A 12,565-nucleotide genomic window follows, 5' to 3' on the forward strand; every position below is an offset into this window, starting at 1 on the left:
ACCTACGTGCAGTACGATGTTAATAAGCGAACCAGCAAGTGGGAATCGCAACGATGGTAATTAGAAGGGAGTGCTAATTTACTCTTCCCGTTTAATAATCCCCTTCCCCCAACGGCACACGCACAAATCGGCACAAATTTAGCTGCTTACGACAGCAGCACACCTCAAGGAACACAAGTCCCACAGTCCTTTCCTCACGGGAACCACCCACGGCGGCACTCTGTCGCTCCCGCTAATAACTATTGTTGTTGTTGTTTTTGTTTTATTTTCTCTCTGCTCTTCTGTTAGCCGCCTCTTTCGTTTTTCAGCCTGCTCGCCCGCGTGGTGGTAGCCAGACTGACGGGTACTTGGTGATTGGTATGACTTACTGTTTTGATATATATAACAAAGAAAAGGGAAGGAACGATGGTCAAGTTGGGAAGAAAATGGGTGAAAAGGCCCTAAAATGGGATGAACTAAAGGAAACACACCAAGTGCCACGGCGGGGTGGGGAGAAAGACGGCTGCGGTAGTGGCAAAGGCAGTGAAAAAGAAACAACAATTTGGGAAAAGGGAGAGGAAGCGGCTTATTGGATTGCAGCAAGGTACCCTCTGCCGCTCCTACCATACTCGTTCCCACCATTTCAGCCAAACAGTGGGAAAGTAAAAAAAAAAAAGAGAACTCCTCATCGCCTTTTTTGTCGCCCTTCACCACATTTGCCTTTTTTCATCTGCTGTTTCTTCTCTACAACTTTTTTTTCACCTTGTCTCCCCCCCCCCCGTTTCGGGTTGCCATTTCGATCGCACAAATGTGTCCGCACGATAACGAAAGGTATTTTGAAACCTCCCACCGCCACAACATCATATTAGTTTCTTTATTTCTTCCCTCTTTCCATCCTTCATAACACGCCTCTAAAACGAAACAAAAAGAACAGCAGGGGTCGACTCAAGACATATACAGAGATAAAAAGAACAACAATTGCGTAGCAGGTGGGGGGAAAAAGAATAATGAGGTGGTGGGTAAAGAAAAGTGAAGTAAGGGGGGGGATGTGAAAAATAATTGAAGTAAGATGGCACACGTACAGATCTAGTCTACTTGATTTTCCATACAAATGAAGAAACAAAGAAAGTATGCACGTAACAAAAGTTCAATGAACACTAAAGTCACGCTGAAAGGACGAAGGACAAACCCCATCCACAAGCGGCGTGTCCTTATAATGAGTGACTTGTACTTTCCCGCTTCACGGAGAACATAACCAAACAGGAGAAAAAAGATAAGAAAAAAGTGTTTAATGTTGCGCAGGTGGAGATATTCGCACGAAACGCAAAAATGTCATAACAACACCATCATCATCAACACTCGAATAGTCGAAACGCTCATCATTCCCATCATTATGATCACAACCGCCCTCTCTGCTTTGTTTTCTGTCACCTTTTACCTTAACACGTCTAAGGAAGTTAATGATATATATATATATATATATTTATATTTATATACTTATATATACTAAAGATACACGGTAGTTGCACCAGTACAACTGCGCTAACACGCAATAGTACTGTAAAGAGACGCGCAGTATCCCCTCCTACAAATACACGCACATACAAAAAAAAAAAAGAAAACAAGCAGGTGTCGGGGCGATAAATACTGCAGAAAGGAAAACAACAATGCAAAACCTTCACATGACTTCACAACGTGAACGAAATCAACGACGGCGGGAGCGGCTACGCCCACTCTTCCCGGCGCGTTCACTACTAGGAGAAAGTGACAACCGCCACAACGCACGCTCGACGTTAGGTCGTGTGGGTGCACCCTCCAACCGTCTGCGTGCGGCAATACCAATAACCGGTTCCTGTATCTTCGCGTTATTACGTTGCTTGCACACATCCGAAAAAGGCATGGCCTCATCATCACCGTTATTTTCTTCAATATTGATTGGAGGAGAAGAATTCGTGCGGCGCCCACTTAATGAACCCGACCGCACATATTGAGGCAGTGGGGACGACGTCCTTAGAGCAGCCCTCGCACTCCCACGAGAAACACTCGGAACATTACGTCCCAAAGCGGGACGCAACAGTTTGCTCCTCACATCGCGCAACACACCCAACGCCCGGCGCATGCCGTCGGCCAAATTCTCGGTGCGCGGTGAGGCGCTACGTTTGGGACCCACCGGCACATTCACATCATCGCATAACTCCTCGTCGGCGGTAGGAAATACCGTACGGGCAGTACGTGGCGTGGGACTACGTTGGTGGGCCTGACTCCCATGGCACCTCGAACGATGCGCAATGTCTAATGGGGAGGAGTCAAGTACTTCCAACAGTTGCCCTCGCATGTCCCCGGCATCCTTATCCTGACGGGATGGCGTTGCGCTATGCAACCGCACAACCGAACGGCTGGTGCGAGGAGTCTCCCTTCGCGGGCTCGCTAAAGACTCCCGAACGCGGCGGGCGCTCTCACAGCGAGCCACGTGAATGGCTTGCGACATCAACAGCTTCTCCTCCCTTTCCAACTGGTGAATCCGTTCCTCAATCTGTGCATCCGACATGTGAGCACCTATAGGAATTGCATCTTCACTCATTTGTGGCCGTGGGGAAAGTGAGGTAGGAGTTAAAGTACCTCCTCCTGCACCCTCTGCCGCCGCTTGTACATTCGGCAGATCATCCTTGATCATATCATGTGCTACAGTGAGATCTTGCAGCTCCTCCCGCGCTTGCTCCAAGCGCTGACGCAACCGCTGGAGAGCCACCTTCTTGTCAGCAACTGGAGGGGTGGCGGGTCCTAAAGACTTGATCATGGGCACCCAGCGAGCGGCTATGCGCTCTATGCAGATGACGTGTTTATACTGTAACTGGCACCGCGCTGCTTTCTCTGAAGACAAAAGCAGTTCTAGTTGGGTTACTCGTCTTTGCCGCGCCTCATAGAGTTGATACTCCCAATTCGCCAATTCAGTGTCTCCTTCAGCATCGCGCTCCTTCACACGTGCCTCCAGACGAGCAACCTTGTTGCGGCGGCACTCAATCTCATCCTCAATTTGACGTTGCCTCTTGCCCTCCCGTTCCTCAATATCGCGGTCCTGTCGCTGCTGCTGTGTCAACTCCTCTAGTCGACTGTAAAGCGGACCGATTTGATCAATAGCCACAGAATGATCGTGCGCAATAAGAAGTCGCTGAGCATCCGCCATCGCCCGTATGGGTTCAGAGACCTGTCCCTTAAAGCTACCCACGATAGACGAGACAGTTTTGTCGACGTACAAATAAGCATCACGCAGTCCACGTTGATAATAGGCATCACTTAACTCATCTATCCCTCGGACAATCTCTTCCGCACCTATGCTGTATTCGTGCGCGAAAAGCGGTGGCATGTTGAGTACCATAACCGGATCGTTTTTGATTTTCATGGCTCGCTGCGTAAAGCGCAGACTAGATACCGTTTGCTCAAAATTTTCCGTAGATGGGTTAATGCAACATAGAATGAAGGTCATACCGGACCCGCCCAGACAGTTCCGTAAAATACGGGTAAGTTTGGCATCACGGTAGGGTACATAAGTACGCTTGTCTACGATCGCATCCACCACATTACCAAGCGTTAGCAAGCTTTTGTTGATAAAGCCTCCTTCACGCAGCAGCATACCTTCTGTGTTTGCACGAGATGCGGATTCAGAGCCGGCAAGATCCACTAAGTTGATTGTACTCACTTGCCGGCTCGACCTGTGAATCTCAAATGTGAGAATCATGTGCGAGCGACTACTGTGGTCATTGAGGTTCGTTACACCGTACTTGCGGTTGCGCTCCGCGGCGCCCTGCAGTTTCGTAAAACCCTCCAGAGAATCCAATAAAACAGACTTTTTGTCGAAGTAAACCCCTCCGTCCGGCGCGTCATGAAGCGCAAGGTCACCCCGTTGAGGGTCTAACAGGTCCTTCACGGACTCATTATATATCTCCGTGAAGTAAACAAAAATTTCTGTTCCAGGGGAATTTTTCTTTAACTCAAAAAGCAACAATGCAGTTCGTGGCACAATGCCTGGGTCCGCGGCAGTTCCATTCATACTGTGCGTCTTCCCACTGCCCGTTTGACCATAGGCCATGACGGTGACATTCTTGCCGCCAAAACCGGCGTGTACTAGAGCCTCCAGACCTTGAAAGATGGTGTGGTTGCTTGTGCCACCATGGTGTACTTTGTTGTACACGTAACGCACGTCAGGGTTATTTGTACTATACAACACCGTTTCTGCGCTGGACCACACGCTAGTGGGGGCGTTTGGTCGAATGCGTACATGAACCTCAATACTCATCCCCTATGCTTCTCGACTGCTCTTTGCTTCTGCTTCCGGTGCTTGACTATCCGCGAACCAAAGGAGAAAAGACTGTTGCTTCGCGCGCGTAAATGTTAATGACTCTTACCAATTTCTGTGGAATACAACCTCGCACCTCCTTACCACCAACAACAGTTCTACTTTTTATTTAGTCCCCTTATCTTGTCGCTCCAGTGGGTGCCTGTCCGTTCCGATGCTTACACGTTGGGAAAGTAGAAAGTACAGTTTGTGTATAAAACACCTGTTTCCTTTTACAACCACGCTTAGTGGGAAGCGGGGTCAATTTCGAGTGCGTAACGCCTCCTCAGAGCAAACTGGAGCTCCTTTGTTCGCTCCGCCTCTGTTTTGCTTTTTCACCCCTTGATCTTTCTTACTTGTTTTTCTGGCTTCTGCACGTTTATCCCTTCCTCTCAATCAAACACAAAACAAACAGACGTACGCCCCCGACAGAACTCCCTTGGAACTACCCCAAAAAAGAATATAAGGGTAAATTGCGTGAAACAGAAAGAGGGAAAGAATGAGTAATAACAGCTGAATTAGTAAGCAAGAACATGACACGGCGAAATACAAACATAAATAAAAGTACGGCATAACTCTGCGAGTTGTACTAGAGGAGAAAAACAAAATGAAGAATTTTACCAAAACGAATAAGGTCAACGACATGCGTGTGATGGTAATGGTGGTACACGTCTACCCCACTTAGCTTCTCTGTGCACTCAGCATTGAAATAGTAAAAAACAAAAAGGAAAATACGGCAGAGACACCAAGTTGGGAGGTCAAAATACAAAGAGATAAAAGAGCAGCGGCTATTAAATAAGGGATTATGGAGTCGTTTGCAAGCCACTCAATAGATGGTAAGAGGAGCGGAGTGATGAATGCCTTTAGCCAACTAAACTATTTGACGTGCGCATTCCCATCCCTGCACACTCACCCAACAGCGTAACAACAAACTCACAGGCAGTTGTACATACAAAATTTTGTGCATATTTAGCTTTGATTCATTTCCGTGTCTACCACACACTTCCCTCTTGTGAATTTATATCCCCATCCCTATCCCCCTTTTTTTCCTTCCGGAATGGCTAGGTGTAGGTACTACCACCACCATCACCCATCAATCAGTTGAATAAAAACGCGAAGTAATCAAAAACAGAACAAAAAAAGGGAGCTAGAAGGTGAGGTAAAGCATCCTAACCAAAGATAAAACATACGTAAACAGCTTACTTTTATGCCGTAATCACCACCACTACAGCCATCATTACCTCTACTTAGACTGCTTTTGCACAGCGCTCATGCAATGTCTGGCGCAGCAGTGTTTACTGGACTTTCGAATACTTCAGAAGAAAAGGGGGAAAAAAGAATATACCTTCTGTTACTCCTCTCCCATTCGGTCAGCATTTGCGGTGGGGCTATACACGAAAAAAAAACTATTTTTTTTTATTTTTCTTCCACCGCAAATATACACACATTCACACTGCCACACAGCGCCGTGAAGGTGGCAATAAAGGATTTTACAAAAAAAAGTAACAGCGAGAACGACAACAACAATGCATATGAAAAATGTATGGGCACCTATTATTGCCTCCAAATACCCTTTAGCACTTATTTCCTTTTTGTTTTTCAGCTGGTGTCTTTAAAAGGTAAAAAAAAAAAGGATTGTCTGTCTTTTTTTTCCTTTTCAATTTTATTTTTCAAAGCAGGCACGTTCCCACACTCACTGCAGTGGCGGAGGTGGGGGCGGCACAGCTTGGAACATCGGCTGAATAGGCGTCGGTACCATTCCTGGTGCTGTGATCACAGGTACCAACTGTAGTTGTATGCTTGCTCCAGCTGGCACCTGGTAATGCTGATGTCCAATGATCACGTTCGGCATGTAAGGTGGTGGAGGTGGCCGGCTGCTCAAATTTGCCTCCCGCAATGGCAGCAATGAGGGTCCGGGTGCTGCCGACTGAGAGCCATCCCACGCCACAGGGAGAGGCGCTGGAGGCAGCGGACCGCCTGGTGCTGCAGGGGCGCCAAGTGGAAGTGGGCCAGGAATGGGGATGGGGGCGGGGGCGGGGGCATCAACTGGGGCAACTCCAGTCGCAGGAACCAGTAAGGTGGAGGGACTAGTTGTAGTGGCGGAACCACATGGCACGCCTCGTCCCGCATCCAGGCGCTTTATGAAGAGTGGCCGCGAGGGAGGAGACGCCTTGTCACGGGTTGCCTGCAGGTTCAAAAGCGCACGATGGGAATCGGCAAGGCACACACCTCCAGAGCTGCACAACACACGTTTAGACCAGCTGGTTGCCTTCAATACATCCGCCTCCTCAAGTCGCACAGAGGCGCAGCCACATTTCTCAGTAAAGTGTGAATCAACGCCCAGTGATACGTTTTTCGGATGAACAGGTACATTAATAAGGGAGAAAAACCAGGCGACGAACACTGCGGTCACTTCGACAGGAAGACCTCCAAGAAACACGCCAGACGGGCAATTCAAACCTTCAGAAACGTGCTGTAAAAGCCGATTCGCCTCCCCATCGCCCGGGTACTGGACGTATCGGGGGTCCCCCCCACCTTGTTGTGAGGTCTGGTTAGATACTGACAAATCGGCGCCGCACGCCCCACTTACCGGAGCAGAAGGCAGAGACACGACGCTACTGAGAGACGAGGCAGTGCTACTAAACGTCGTCATTGATGGATCAAACGGCGACTGCGATTCCTTCGATACTACACCTGGTGTCAATAGAGGTCGGGGCACAGGAACTCCACGAGAAGAGGCAGAGGCAGCGGAGGCAGCTCTGCTGTCGCGTGCAGACGGATGCCCAGCAGCACCGTACGCTCGCTCAATTACTATTGGGTGTGACGGACCCCGTTTGCGCCCGTCTGCGATATCCGTGATTGCTTCTTTCTCGAAGAGTCGTGCCATTTCCTCCGTGGAAGCCGCCACGTAAATCCCCCTGGTACCACAATAGATCCGCTGGTTCATGGAGAGCAGTGACTCCACGTCTTCCTCGTTTACCACGAATATCGAAGCACAACCAGTTGGGGAGCCGCAGCGTCCACCCTTTGCCTTACGGTGCACCAAGATGGAAGTGACCGGCACCTGAACACCACACGCGACCTCGAAAACCCAGCTTATCAACCGCCTACCCGTCTGCACGACCTCAAAACGAAGACCACCAATAAACATTTTCGTGCCATGATGACCAGACGCAATTCCACCACCGCCGGTGCCGCACTCCTGCGCGCGGCTCTGTGGCGGCGGATTCGCCTTGAAGTAATCTGACGGTGGATACGCATGGAACGTCGCACTACTGTCCCCCCGCCCATCAATGGCCCCCATGAGTGACCTCCATTCCTCATATTCACCACAGTCGAGGCAAGATATTTGAGTTCCACCACTAAACGCCTCATCGAAAACGCTGACGCCGACGCAGTCCTCATTCGCCGTAGGAAACCCTAATGAACCGCACTCATTTGCGTCAGACCTCCAAATTCCAATACTGCTACCGGCTTCTGAGTCATCCAGACTAAGAAGGCGCATTCTGTCCTCAAACTGTCGCGTTGCGTATGACTGACAGCTTGCCATACTCTCTTCACTGGATGAAAATCCATCCTGGTCCGCTAGGGAATTAGTCTCACTTGCCGTTTCACGAAAAAGCATTTGAAGCTTGAATCACTCTACCCCACTAGCGTGTATGGTCTGCTACTAACAAGGAGTAAGAAAGAAACTTTGCACTCACTAGTTGTTCAAACCTTCTTCGAAAGCACAATAAAACAAGAGTAAATAAGGTGAAAAGTGGATGATAGAAATTTAAAGCAAGAGACAGGAATAACGACGAGGCAGCCAAAGGAAAAAGTACGGACACACGGGTGTACGTGGGCTGAAAAACACACCCTTAAACATAATTGTATAGTTGCGTTACCGTAGTGCGGAGAAGTAAACACGCCACGAATGGAATGCACCCCAACGAGGTTTAAAGGGGCGAAAGAAAATAGGGGCGGAGAAGCACCTCACATGCCCACGCGTAGGAAAAAGCGCACACCGCCCATCCCCACCCCTCCCCAACTCAGGTCAGGAGTTAAAGTTTACATCAACCCTACCCAAAACCTCAAGTACATTTTCGCAGAACCCCTTGAATTCCGGGACGTTGGCTAGCGCTGCCTCTAGTGCGTCAACACGCGAGCGACTGATGTTGACGATACGTAAGAGACGCTGCAGCTCCGCACTTCGAAGTTGGTTACGAAGCTTAGCGTCGCGTGCCAATGCTGCCAGATGTGCCTCTCCAAGAACAACAAGTGAGCCATCTTCGTCCCGCCTTCCATATACGGAATAATCGTCACTCCTCCGAGCACCAGCGGAACAGTCAAGCTCCTTCTGCTCTTCCATAGTGGATGAATTGCCGGTGGTAGGTTCGGTGCAAACAGTAATATAGCCGTCACGTGACGAATCGAGCTTCGGTTTCTTAGCAACCACATCCTCCCCACCGCCATCTTTAGGTTCCTTTAGTTGCTGTTGCTCATAAGAACAACTGCCAACACCGCTGCCGTCGCGATGCTCTTTGAAACAATTCAAGGAACAATACATGCTACGACACTGGCGGCAGCGGTAGTGAGCTGAGTTTCCAGCACATATAATGCAACGGAGCATCCCTGTCATTAAGTCTACCCCACCCTGCCAACAAGCGTCAACAAACCTTAAAAACTATGAAACGTAAATGGGAGTAATGCTGAGGAGGCCACCAGCAACGAAAGCGTCTATTCAGGCTCCCTTCTTTACTGAGGATAAAAAAAGGCAACATAAATTCGGCAGCACCAGACAAAGCAAGTATAATATGATGCAAAAAGATTTTTAAAAAAGAAAAAGAAACGGGGGGAATTGAGGAGGAAAATGGAGAAGTGAAGAAGAAATGCGACATGGTTTCATCGGCTGCTCGTGCAGCTCTCATGGAAGGCTACCCTGTGTCTGGAACGAAACAAAAAATGAAGGACGGGTTAACGAAGTTGTTAATGGTGCGAACTTCACTAGAAGTGGCTCCACGTCTACGACGAATAAACTATAGAAGAAACATAACTTGGACCCGGGCAACAGTAATGCACTTTCTCACCGTTCCGCGGCCAACTTCCCAAGCGAACACAGAACTGCGTAAGCGGATTAAATATCTACCCAGAGACGCATTGAATTTAAAGAGCTAAACGTCCAACCAATTATATGTATGTGCGCTGTCGGCCCTTAATTTCCTTTAAAACACACATACATTTATCCACAGGGAGAACACACGGGTCAAGGGATATTACAACAGTGCCACCGGTACCAAAACTGCCAAACCTGTAAAAAATAACAACAGCAACAGTAATAACAATAAGTGCTAGAGCGGCGTAGGTAAAAATGAGGAGGAAAACTTGGGGATCTGTATACGTGGCTGGTCTTACATTTACCAAGTCGCTGTGGTCAGTGGCATAAAAGTATATCTCCCTGTACACTTCTGGCCATGGAAAACAAAAGTAAAGTAGAAGAACGTACCCATGTGCCAGGGAAGTCAAAATCCCCTACTTCCCTTTTCTCACTGGACCCTTCTAGTCCCTTTCGTTCCTCCCCATTAGCATCACCATTACGGGTGATTTCACCTTCACCTCCCCAAGAGTGTCGCTGCCGCCCACGCACAAAAACGTATCCGCACAAAAATCTCCTTTCCCAGGGAAGAAAAGAGCAAGGAGATCCAAGAAGGAAAGAAATGACGGAATTCACATGAAAGGCGCTCCAGTACTCATGGATCCCAGTACCTGCTTGTTGCGATATTTGTACCCGTTATACTTATTAAGCGATGGGGGAAGACGCATCGACTCGATGCAAGCATCATCCAACCGAAACGAGCTGCGGTGATGCATACGCGTCAACGTACTAATGGACCCAGTGGGGGGCGACACCATGGAGTGATACGTGTCAACTGTCAGGTTAAACCAGCGCTTCACAAACATACGGATTGTTTGTCCGTGTGTTAATATCACCACATTTGTGTCCATGGGAAAGTCCATCCGCTCCCGCTGGAAGGCATCTAAGAAGCTTGTAACCCGATCACACACATCAGCGCCACTTTCGCCGTGGGGAAAGCGGTAATAGAACTTGCCATACTTTTCCCTTTCAGCTAGATGGTGCAGGAGCTCCCCCTTTGACTTATATCGTCCGATGTCTCCATCCCGCAGTCGAACATCCTCTCGCACCCCAACAATAGACTCACCTTCCATCTTGTGCTCACTTCTATAGGCATCATACCCGCGCAGCACATGCTTGAATGACTGACGGCACCGCACGTAGGGGGAAAGGTAGTAATACACTGGCTCATCCCCAATGAGCTGAGCCAGCCGGCGGCCCGCATCATAAGATTCCTCCTCACCCTCAGGAACTATAGGAATACGCCAATCAGGAGTTGTCACGTGCGTGCAAACGTTGACGTTGGCCAGGCTTCTACCGTTGCGCAGGAATATAATGCGCTTCACAGGCTCAACAGGTTGCGTTGGGAACTTAAGCATTTGGCGGCGGTCACCACTGCGAATAGTAATGGACATCCTACCCTGAGACTCCGTGTGTGTTACGTAGGCCGAAGTTGGAGAAGGCACGGAGAACATTGATGAAGCGGGGTCCGTTGTGGCTGCATTTGCTGCAGTTTCACAAAGGTTAACAGCAACTGCAGGTTCTTCTACTAGTGCCTTGGTTTCCTTTGAGACTTCCAAGGGCCTCACTGTCTGGGTAGTTGGTTGAGGGTGAAGGTGAGGTGGCCACGTGGAAGACGTGAAGTGCATAACGTCGCATAGCGGTGCCTTTAGTGACCCACATGACACAATACGATCCCACTGCTTGCAAATCCGGTGATGAGAGCACCTGCGTACAACTGCCATCACGTAGGGGGGAACTCACAGACCACAACTAAAGCTAAAAGAAACGATCCGCGACAGCAAAAACGTGAGACTAAACGATAAAATCACAGAGCTAAAATAAGAGCCAAGAGAAACAACTCAAGAGAAGAAAGTAAAACAAAGAAGAAGAGAGCACGCAAATGCCGCCGGTTAAAAAACAGCTAGCAGGTAAGCGTGTGATGTTGAAAAGAGTGACCTTGGGAGAGGAGTGAGGGGTGACACGCACGAAAATGAGTGAACACACACATATACCAGGTACGTAAATACGTGTTACGTACATTACACCACTTTGCAAAATCCTTCAACATCACCTTCCCCTCGGGTATGTACAAGCACCTCTGACTCAGCAAGCATTCACAACCATCAAATTACCGGTCCGTTCCCTCGCCTGCGGAAAAGGAGTAGCCACCTTCAGCGAACAGGTGACGAAACAGTTGAACATTATCCTTTCCGTCAAACTTCATCATCTCTAAGAGTGGATCACTGCCGAAAAGCTTCTTGCTAGTATCCGTCATCACCAGTCGCCCCGCCTCACGCCTCTCCAGCACGACAATCCCGCAGTTGGGTGGGTTCTTCATCGTTTCAAAGACTTCCATCGGCGCCGAATACCACCGCCCAACAAACAACCTAATCAAAAGTCCATGCGATATTATCACAACATTATGATCATCGTCGTCCGGTACCGTAAACGAGGCAGGACCGACGTCGTTGCTACTGCCAGTGATCATTTGCTTCCGCGCCGAGAGATAATTTAGTTCCACACGTTCGCGAAAGAGGGAATCGAAAAACTTGGACACGCGGTCGCCGACATCCACACTACTTTCACCATCTGGAAATCTGTAGTACGAGCGTCCAAACTCACTACGTTCAGCCCACATCTCGTCCATCTTGTCCAGTGGTTGGAAATTGCCAATCTCCTGCTCCCGCAACCGCTCGTCCTCGCGCTCACCTTGCACCTGTGACGGCAGTAGACTCTTGCGCACCTCGGTTAGGGTCTGTCTGGTGCGCGTGTACGGAGAATAGTAGACGTACAATTTTTCATTCTTTATGATCTTCCGGAGCCTCCGGCCGCACTCGAAGGCCTGCTCGCGGCCCCGCGCCGTCAGCGGTATCTTCCAGTCCGGAACCTTGCTATACAATGCGCGATCCACATTTGCCTCGGACTCGCCGTGTCGCACAAGAAGCAGCCGCCGTGGGAGCCAGTAACCACTCGACATATCCAGCTTGCGCCCACATCGTGACATATCACAACTCAAGTGCTGGCGCAATGGAGTGTATGGGGAAGCCTATATAAATGGTTCAACCTGCTTTCCTCAATATTGCGCTAACAATCTGCTTCACAGCGAAGATAAATTAATCAAAAGAAAATATACTGTT

The 12,565-nt window shown here is 49.1% G+C and overlaps 6 protein-coding genes across 6 annotated transcripts, besides 2 other annotated features; all 6 read right to left on the minus strand.

Annotated features, from left to right (window-relative positions):
• Positions 1-138: 138 nt before the first annotated feature.
• Tb11.02.0390 (hypothetical protein) lies at positions 139-621 on the minus strand (the record flags this gene model as incomplete). The annotated part of the gene is made up of 1 exon (XM_823276.1): positions 139-621. The coding sequence occupies one exon, from the start codon at positions 619-621 to the stop codon at positions 139-141; it is 483 nt and encodes a 160-aa protein (XP_828369.1).
• An 821-nt stretch (positions 622-1,442) lies between these two features.
• Positions 1,443-1,485: a microsatellite.
• A 199-nt stretch (positions 1,486-1,684) lies between these two features.
• Positions 1,685-4,273, minus strand: Tb11.02.0400 (kinesin, putative; the record flags this gene model as incomplete). Its single annotated transcript, XM_823277.1, has 1 exon — positions 1,685-4,273. The coding sequence occupies one exon, from the start codon at positions 4,271-4,273 to the stop codon at positions 1,685-1,687; it is 2,589 nt and encodes an 862-aa protein (XP_828370.1).
• A 1,732-nt stretch (positions 4,274-6,005) lies between these two features.
• Positions 6,006-7,937, minus strand: Tb11.02.0410 (hypothetical protein, conserved; the record flags this gene model as incomplete). Its single annotated transcript, XM_823278.1, has 1 exon — positions 6,006-7,937. One exon carries the CDS (start codon positions 7,935-7,937, stop codon positions 6,006-6,008), a length of 1,932 nt encoding a protein of 643 aa, XP_828371.1.
• Positions 6,319-6,353: a sequence feature (G-rich).
• A 411-nt stretch (positions 7,938-8,348) lies between the features above and the next one.
• Tb11.02.0420 (hypothetical protein, conserved) lies at positions 8,349-8,933 on the minus strand (the record flags this gene model as incomplete). The annotated part of the gene is made up of 1 exon (XM_823279.1): positions 8,349-8,933. One exon carries the CDS (start codon positions 8,931-8,933, stop codon positions 8,349-8,351), a length of 585 nt encoding a protein of 194 aa, XP_828372.1.
• Positions 8,934-10,018: 1,085 nt separating this feature from the next.
• Positions 10,019-11,170, minus strand: Tb11.02.0430 (hypothetical protein, conserved; the record flags this gene model as incomplete). Its single annotated transcript, XM_823280.1, has 1 exon — positions 10,019-11,170. One exon carries the CDS (start codon positions 11,168-11,170, stop codon positions 10,019-10,021), a length of 1,152 nt encoding a protein of 383 aa, XP_828373.1.
• Positions 11,171-11,556: 386 nt separating this feature from the next.
• Positions 11,557-12,432, minus strand: Tb11.02.0440 (glycerolphosphate mutase, putative; the record flags this gene model as incomplete). The annotated part of the gene is made up of 1 exon (XM_823281.1): positions 11,557-12,432. One exon carries the CDS (start codon positions 12,430-12,432, stop codon positions 11,557-11,559), a length of 876 nt encoding a protein of 291 aa, XP_828374.1.
• Between the last annotated feature and the right edge of the window lie 133 nt (positions 12,433-12,565).

The sequence above is a fragment of the Trypanosoma brucei genome, assembly GCF_000002445.2.
Source record: "Trypanosoma brucei brucei TREU927 chromosome 11 chr11_scaffold01 genomic scaffold, whole genome shotgun sequence".
Taxonomy (NCBI): Eukaryota; Euglenozoa; class Kinetoplastea; order Trypanosomatida; family Trypanosomatidae; genus Trypanosoma; species Trypanosoma brucei.